This window comes from Fukomys damarensis, unplaced genomic scaffold, assembly GCF_012274545.1.
Source record: "Fukomys damarensis isolate Sample0158 unplaced genomic scaffold, DMR_v1.0_HiC HiC_scaffold_35, whole genome shotgun sequence".
Taxonomy (NCBI): domain Eukaryota; kingdom Metazoa; phylum Chordata; class Mammalia; order Rodentia; family Bathyergidae; genus Fukomys; species Fukomys damarensis.
Genome location: NW_022900947.1, coordinates 9682125 through 9691154, shown reverse-complemented (window position 1 = coordinate 9691154; position 9030 = coordinate 9682125). Strand labels below are relative to the sequence as shown.

At 40.9% G+C, this 9030-nt stretch overlaps 1 protein-coding gene across 1 annotated transcript in view; it reads right to left on the bottom strand.

The window, feature by feature from the left end:
- The window catches only part of C1qtnf7 (C1q and TNF related 7), a 93860-nt gene extending 90144 nt beyond the window's left edge, over positions 1-3716 (bottom strand). Inside the window, exon 1 of the mRNA XM_010641858.3 lies at positions 3400-3716. Within this exon, the coding sequence (XP_010640160.1) occupies positions 3400-3412 (13 nt within the window). The 5' untranslated portion in view covers positions 3413-3716. The remainder of the gene's footprint in view (positions 1-3399) is intronic.
- Positions 3717-9030: the final 5314 nt, after the last annotated feature.

Below are 9030 nucleotides of genomic sequence, written 5' to 3'. Positions count from 1 at the left end.
TTCTTTGCTTTGAACATCTCTTCCACTATATCTTATAATAGCTAATTTTACATTATATAATATTAGACTGCATGTTTTTTTCCCCCATTCAATTGATAACTCCTTGCAAGTAGGATCATGTTTTCTTCTGGAGTCTCTTTTGCATTTTCATCTACAGAGTAGGTCCTTAAACTGAAGGCAAAGGCTGATTTTTCAAGTGTGGAATTACTGCCAAAATCTTACTTTGCTGTCAATTTTCTCTTTTATCCTAAAAGTTGAAAGGAGTTTTTAAAAAGTTGATTTTTTTTTAAGATGTGAGAATTCAAATTGTTGGGCTTTTGGTGCTTAGAAATATGGAAAATAATTTGTGAGGCGCTTGGTGAAAATTGGTACATTTCAATTAAGTCTTGGAAGACTTTGAACTTTTTAAGGACATATGGTCTCAATGCAACAGACCAACTAAGTCTCACTTCTCCATAAGACACCCATGATCTGTGTGCTACTCTTTGGGAGGAAAACTGATTTCCTGGAGTTTGGAGAACATCAGATTCTAATCACCACTCATGGAGTGTCAGAGTGTTAATGATCTAAGTGTGTGAGGTCCTGCTGCAAAGGAACCGGTGCGAATAGCTAATGTTGGCTGGCATTCATTAAGGTGCCAGGCACTTTGATAGTAATTTGGATTCTAATTTAGTCCTCAGGATGTCCCCAGGAGATGGACAGGTTTGCTACCCTCACCTAACAGGTGGAGAAGTGAACACTTGACTGGGCCCATGCTCACAAGGCAGGTAAGGGTGGAGCTGGTCCTTGAAGTCACCTTTGTGAGCTCAGAGCCAGGACTCTGATCCGCTATAGTGCCCAGCTTCTCACATTCCCACAACTGCTTGACTAGGAAGTACTCATAGTTACTCTTTCATTACCCCCGAAACTCAGGTGCCTGGGAACTCACTCTGGGAAACAGAGCCTCGCCATCCTAATGCCTCTGGTTTATGAGAGTAGCAGTGACCCTGCACCTCTGCCTTTGAATGCCACCCTCTGCCTGGATCCCCCTGTCCTTTCTTGGCTCTCATACTAAGCACTCATCTTCCAAGATCTCATTCAAATGCAACTCAGTGGGAAGTTTTCTTTGATTCGAGCAGGCTGATAGGCACAGCATTCCTTGGTGTTGTCAGTACTTTCTGCATTGCCGTTAATGTCTGGCTTTTCTTTATCAAGGCCAGGTTCAAAGAGCCTTGCTAGAGCGTCTGGCACCAAAGGGACTCTTGGCGAAGGCTGACTGAAGTAAGATCGAGTCCCTTTCCTAGTTCCTCAGCATGGATCTCAGCCCGGTGTGTCAGGGACTGTGCACAGACTTGGGGCCAGTGTCTGTGGCCCCAACCTGGGCTCAGCCTGGTGCTCACCCAAAGCCAGCCAGAAAAAGGCCACGAGCCTCCCAGGAGCTCTGTAGTTAACACTCTCCTCACCTGACCCTTGCAGAGGAGACCTCTCCCTGGGCCTCTCTGCGGCCAGGATGCCTTGCTGAGGTCACATTGGGCCCATCAGCACCCTTTCTGAGACATTCCTGACCTGTCCTTTCCAGGGCGCTGTCCAGGTTTCATCACAAAGCCCCCCAAGTGACCAGTGACGGGTGAGTCAGCTGGCTTGGGGCTTCGTTAGCAACCCTAATTGCCTTTTTGTTTTTGTCCTTCTTGGGGCCCTTCTGGGCTCTCGGGTGGGGCCTGGCGGGTGGGTATGGCTTTCAGAGATGCCGCCAGCCTCCGTGGGAGCTCACGATGGGAAACCACGTCACGCCACACTGCGCATTTCTAGGCCGCACCCATCCCCAGGGTACACTCAGGCGCCACACAACTGCCGGCCGTCCCAGTTCTCCCGCTGCCTGAGATGAAGTCATGGGTGGGGCCCCGAGACCCTGCTCCGAATAGGGTGGGGGCTTCCTCTACTGGCCGAAAAGATGGCCTGTCCAGCCCTCGGCTCTTCTCAGAATGTTCTGTGGGCTGGAGTGGCTAGAAATGGAAGGGGGAAAAGAGGGACAGAGGAGAAATGGCAGGGAGAAGAACAATGGATTAGCACCGTCGCTTACTCCACCGACAACCAGATGGAGAGAGACAGCAAAGGAAGAACATGCTTCAGTTGTCTTGCAATGAGCTGATAGAGCTGCGGTCTCATTTTCTTTACAAGAACATCCTTCTTCTGACAGTAATCATTGAGACCACGAGGTAGAGGAAGACACTGTAAGCCACCTTATGTAACTAGAATTGGACAGAGGAGGAAATATTCCAGAAACAGAGCAACAGCTGGTATAGCGCAAAGGTAGAGGGCTTCTTAGCTGGAAAGCAGCATCTGTGGGCAGCGCCTCACATTCCTCCCAGGCCTAATGGTTGGATCACAAATGTTTCCCTATCAGTAGGTTTTGCAGACTGAGGTCACCTCTGTGTCCCAAACCACTCGAGCTCAATCAAACACACAGTGATGTTTAACCTCTGCTGGAGAGCACACAAGTGTGCGTGCAGGAATGAATGTGGGCTCTGTTAAAACTCTTAGACTGCAGGAAGACTTTGTGGATCTCAATGGATATCTGGTTTTTTTGCACCTGGAATTTTGCCTTGGGAAGATGGGAACATTGATAACAGAACTTTTCAGGGAAAGAGAAGCGTCGCACTATACACTTACACTATAAGATGCTTTCCATAGGACTAATACCCACAAAAACAAGGAAATATCTTAGAGTCTCTGCTCCCTACCTGTGCAAGAGGCACAATCGACAAGGCAGTCACTCTCCCAAGATAACAACACTGTCTGCAAATTGTGACTTGAATTAAGGAATGTTGAGTCTAATTGTTTTTTCCCCTAAGGATGCATAACATCCTGTGTGTAGCCTCTGCATTATTACGAGGAAAGATCAAACGATTTATTTAACTTCAACAAACATATTCTACCAAACAAGCTGATAGTAAACCACAGTGACCATGATTAAGAGAGTTTTGGAATGTTATTAAAATCTATGGGAACAGTTTTTGAGTTAGAAAAATCATAGCTCTGCAAGTTGAGTTGAAAATAACGAAATAGGAAAACACAATTATCCTTACTTTGGCAACAAATTTGCCCACCAGTACACAGATGAAAGAAAGCTAGGTTCATCATATTGGAGATTTTGAAAAGCCCCTGCATTTTCAAAGAGGAAAGGCATTTTCCAAATAGTCAAAGATATTTCACAGAGATTCTTGCATCAAACAGAATAGAAAGTAGGAGAAAGCACTGCTGCGCAGGATTTCTAGCCCTTGATTTATCATTTATTGACATTCTTCCCCAAGTTCATCCCTTTCTTTACAAGTAACTGTATTAAGTTCTTTCAGTAAATATTTTGACAAAGTCCAAACAGGAGAGAAAAAGAGAAAAACTGCAACGAAAATAGTAGCTTACCTTGTCTGGGCATTGCTGGTATCAAACTTTTCTCCAAAACATGAGGCTTTCTCGGTTTGGTTGTCCCATGAATGTAGAAACCATTAAAAAATTTAAAGCAGGAATATGAATGTTGTTCCAAGCTGTTTCAGCACAATGCAAAAAACCAATTCGATGAAAAATAAAGTGCTCGCCTGAGCACGAGAATGTTTTTGAAGCTCAGAGCTCATGCTGTTGTACGAAGTTTTGCAACTGTCTTTCTCAGTTTAAACAACCTCCCACTCCTTCTTCCAGGCACTTGCCAACTTCTATAATTTAAAGCAACTGTGATCCTTTCCATAATACTCGCATTTCAAAGAGCTTAATATATACACTCGTTAGGAGTGGGCAATGTCCTTCGGCAAACCTCAGACAGGCATATGGAAAGCAAGTGTCTCAGGTATCATAATAATTCTTTCTCTCTTTTATTCACTGCTTGTCACACCATGTTACTCAGAGCTGCTTTTGCCTTTTAAAGTGATACCTAAAGACCAAATGGCATCCTCTTGCCGGAAGCAAAAAGAGCACTTAGGAAAGTTTATGCCTCAACTTACAGGACAGGGCTATTAGTGAAATTGTTTTTATGCATTGTTTTGGCAAAACAGAATTATTTGTGTGCAACTTGTTCCTCATTTATTGGTGTGATAGCTTAAAATAACAGTAGATGATTTTTTATAAAATGGGAAAATATTGAAAGTGAAGTTATTTGTGTTGTGGTCTTCCTTAAGCTTTATTTTACATGTGAATCATAAATTTTAGCAAGGATATTTATCTTGCAAGTTCTGTCTGTGTAGTTGGATAAGTCCTCTGACATTTTAGTCTGCAATCTGCATAAATCTTCTGACATTTTAGTCTATAGGTCTTTTATAAATTTTACTACTTTCATCCCTTCTCCAACTGCTACTATTCTCTTTCTCTCTCTCTCTCTCTTTCACACACATACACACACACACACACGAGAACTTGTGAATTCAATTTACAGCCAACTTACTGTGCTTAGATGAAAATGTCAATTTAAAAAACATTTTGTCAATTTAAAAATTATTTTGTCAATTTAAAAAATTATTCTCAGAATAGGACTTGCTCAGTACCTAATAGACAAAGGTACTTAATAAATACTGAATGAATGAAGTGTATAGTTTATTTCAAACAAATCAACAGGTTTTAACAATTTAAATTTGCATATATATAAAGCATGTATAAAAGTAAAAACAGTACAATGTATGCTTTTAGACTTAAAGAATAGCTATGTAACAAAATCCTTTAAGTAACTAGAAAGCATTAATTAAGTAAATAGATCATTCAGTAGTAAACAATGGAAATATCGACAAAGGCTAAAGCCATTAAGTATAGTCATTCTGTAAAGTTATGCAAAGAAGTTTTGGGACAAAAACCTCATTTCAGAAGCTATAGATTTTTGAATCACCTAACGTGACTATTCTGCAATGGATAGAGGGTAATAACTCTGACTGAAATAGTAGAAAGAGAGAAAAGATCTAACCCTACAGGGAAGTTGTCAGGCTTTAGGATTTCTTTTCTGTGAGTTCTACTAGGGGAATTGTGCAGGTGTAAGTGCATGTGGTGTCACAGACCTGGGCTGAGATCCTGGATCTGTCATTCCAGTATGTGACTTTGGACGTATTCCTCCATTTCTTTGAACTTTGATTTCCTTAATGGTGAAAAATTAAGTGAACCATTTTAAAACAACCTATTTGCAGCTATGTATGTATGTATGTATGTATGTATGTATGTATGTATCTATCATCTATCTATCTCTGTCTTCTACCCATCTACCTCTATCAATGCTTATATTTGACAAATATTGTTAGGCATTGCAGTATGTAGTGGGTACTTAACAAGACCTATTTATGAGTCACTGAGATGGGGGTGTTTGTCACAGTATTTAATGTGACTTTTCCTGGCTCATACCAAAATTGGTGCCCTGTAGGTGGCGATGCTCCTAAAAAGACTCAATCGTATTGGTCCATCCAATAGTCAATGAATAAATGGCGAAGGAACTGATAACAGGGATGGCAAAGGTGAGTTTCAGTGTTTTCATTGGTCAAAGATTGAGTGATTTTGGCAGCTATGACAGCTGGGAAGGTGATACGTGCTAAGTAACCTTGTAGGGAGTAGGCTGGGAGAAAAAACTGTGTTTGTGCTGGCTACCACGGCTACATTGGTCATGGCATTACCAGGATGACATGAGCCCAGGCAAGAAAGAGCTAACATTTAAGCATGAATAAAATGAATAAAGAAGAGAGGACATACATTGTAATAACCAATCAATTTCTTGAGGGGCTGAAATATTCTATCTTCAAAATAATATATTTATTTATTTTGGTCTTTATACTTTGGGAATGGGAGATATCTTCTATTTTTCAGAGTTTTCGAGAGTCTCGCTATGTGGTTCAGGCTGGCCTTGAGCTCACAGTGGTCCTCTGTCCTCCGCCTCCCAAGTGCTGAGATTATAGGTGTATGCCACCAATTTCTTGTCTAAGGATTGGCAATGCAGTGGGCTTTCTGTGATGTATGAAATCCTTTAGGGTCCCCCATGTGAGGGTAACACTATCTGCTGAAAAAGCATCGTACTATTTTCCATTTCCTGAAGTGTGTATACAGTTTTTGGTGGACCCTGTACGTATGAATGTGTTTTTATGTATAAATGTATATAGGTATAAAGAATGCAGAACAGCACCCAAAACCACCTTATTGAGGCATGAATGAAATACAAAAAGCTATGAGTATTTAATGTATACAGCTGGAGGAGTTTGGCGGTAAGCACATACCTATAAAACCATCACCACATTAGACCATAAACATATCCATCCCTCTAAAATCTTCCTCTTACCCTCTTTATTATTATTCTGTGATAAGAACATATAAGATCTATACAATTAGCACAATTTTAAGAATTTAGTAAGTATTAACTACAGGTGCATGGTATACAGATCTCTAAGATTTGCTCATTTTTAAAAGCTGAAACTCTGTACCCTTTAATAGCTAATTTTTATATTAAACATGAATCTCCATTTTCCTGCTCTTGCAAAGGTAACACAGTTCTGAACACTCATATGAATTTAAAGTCTATAAGTTGTTTAATAATAGGCTAAGTAAAACCATGTAAAATTAGTGAAGAGATAGATACTGAAAGCAGGTCTTACTCTCCTCTTTTAAAAACATATCCATGAGGGCCAGGGATTTAGCTCAGTGGTGTTGTGGCCTTCCTCGAAAGCACAGGGTCCCAAGTTCAATCCCTGGTACTGCAAGAGAAACAAAAAAATAAAAATAATCCACATATTAAGAAAATCATCACATGAGTTGTTGTCAGATTTCAGAAGCAACCTTCAAAGCAAAGGCTAAAAGAATTTATAAATTTCAAGTTACAAGATAAGTAGCCCCACTAGCACTTAACTTTACTCACTCAAACATTTGGTATACTATGTCCTGACATTGGTTTTCACAGTAGAAATAGGATAAATGATCCATTGAGGCTAACTGAGATAATTTGCCTAGAAATTGCCCTCCAGTCAGGCCATGTGTTTTTCTTACTGGCTTTGAACTACTTTGAACAGAGGTGCAGGAGTCCAAGTTCATACATTTTCACTTCTTCCTCAGGTATTTGGTACTTTCACTAGAAGCATAGCTCCTTCACCACTCAAACTCTTTGTAAAGGTTCAGAACTCGGGACCTTGAGATTGCAAGGCAGGTGGTGGCACCATTGAGCTAAATCCCAGCCTGCCCACTTGCCATTTTAAAGCAATAGGGACAGTAACTATAAGCATTCATTGAGCTTTAACTATGTACCAGGGGCTGCTTTGCTTGCACTATAAGTGCATTCACTTATGTTATCCTCACAATACTGTAGTCCAGAGACACGAGCATCACCCCCATTTTACAGATAAGGGATGACAAGTGCATAGAGCTGAAGTGACCAGCTCATGGTTACAAACCAGTAGAAGCCAATCTAGGATTTGAACCTAGGCTGTCTGGTGTCAGCAGTACAATGCTAGTGAAAACATATTCTCCATTCCAAACAAAGAGAATATGCTTAAGCAATGCGTTTTGCTTAGTACTGATTGCTAAGGTTGATACCAGAGATGAGTATAAATTACTTCTGAAAGAAGTCTTAAACTAACTATAGCAGGTTGTTATTCTTGGAAAGCATACATGTTCCTATCTGAATGCAATTATGAAGTCTGAAACATTGTATTTTTCATATATTCAATTTTGTGCTTTTCTGGTTACCTTTATTTTTTTCTCCTTAACTTGCATGCAGCAGGCAAGTTCCAAATTACATCTTGAAACCCGGGTGGCTTCGTCTAGGTTTTCTCAAAAAGCCTTTCCTGAGTTCTATCAAACACGTGAACACATCAAGGAAGAGGCCAAAGGAGAAATGAACCTTGTTGGGCAACCATCTTTCTCAGAAGACATTATTACAGATTGGAGAATGGGCATTAATCTGCTTGATCTTTATTCAGAGCAAGGGAAAAAGACCAATCCCAACTTCAGGATGAAGTCACAGAAGACGGTGACCCTGCTCATGTCAGATGAAACACAGATGCCTGCTGTGTTCTTGTCCCATTCAGTTTTGGAGACATGGAATGGGTAGAAGTCATTCCTTCCAGCTTGAAGTTTCTGATTCACCCTTTATGGCTTTTGGCCACAATGAATGTGACAGTCTGGATCTCAGATATCCTCAGAGGCCCCTCTGTTAAGTATGTCTTCCCCAAAGTGGAACTATTGGAAGATGGTAGAACCTTTAAGAGGTGAAGTCTGGTGTGAAATCTTTAAGTCATCAGGGGCGTACCTTAGAGGGAATCCTGGGACCTCAGACCCTTCTTCTTTCTCTTGTTTCCTGGCCATGGAGTGAGCAGTTGTACTCTGTCACACAGCCTACCATGATGTGCTTAGCTCTCGCTGCAGACCCAACACCTCTCCCCCAAATTTGAGTCCAATTACAGACTCAAAACTCTGTGACTGTGAGCTAAAATAATAATTTGCCTTTATAAATTTATTATCTCAGGTTTTTTTGTTACAGGAACGGAAAGGTGACTCATCCAGTGAGTAAATATGAAGGCACTCTCAATTCTTTGCTGATTTAGGGTAGCAGATCAGCTTATTGTAGATAGGCAAACCTAGGAGAGGAGTCTAGAAAAGATATAGTAGTAGGCTTGGACTGTAGATTTGGAAGAAGACTGGAGCGTGTTCTAATTCACTCTCTTACTCTATTTCTGATTGTCTGCACTGAAAGATGGCTACATTATTTCTGTTCAACTACTCTCTGGGAAAGGGGCCCACAGCTTCCCAAGGCACAGAGCAATTCTTTGAGTAGCAGTTAACACTTGTGCTTTATTTTCCACATATAAGAGACTTTCAAATATCCAAAAGCAACTCATAGCCTCCTCTTCTCCCCACCAATTTCTTCTTTCTTTCTTTTTTGAGTTCAGTGATTCTGGCTTTGTGTTAGCTGTTCTTTGTACAGCACATTTTCAGCTGGGTTATCAATTTGAGCCGGCTGTCCACCAGTGAGCCAGTATCTAACCGATGATTAAATGACTCATGAGCAGTGACGTTAGGTGACCAAAAACTCAATAGTTTGAGTTTCAGTCT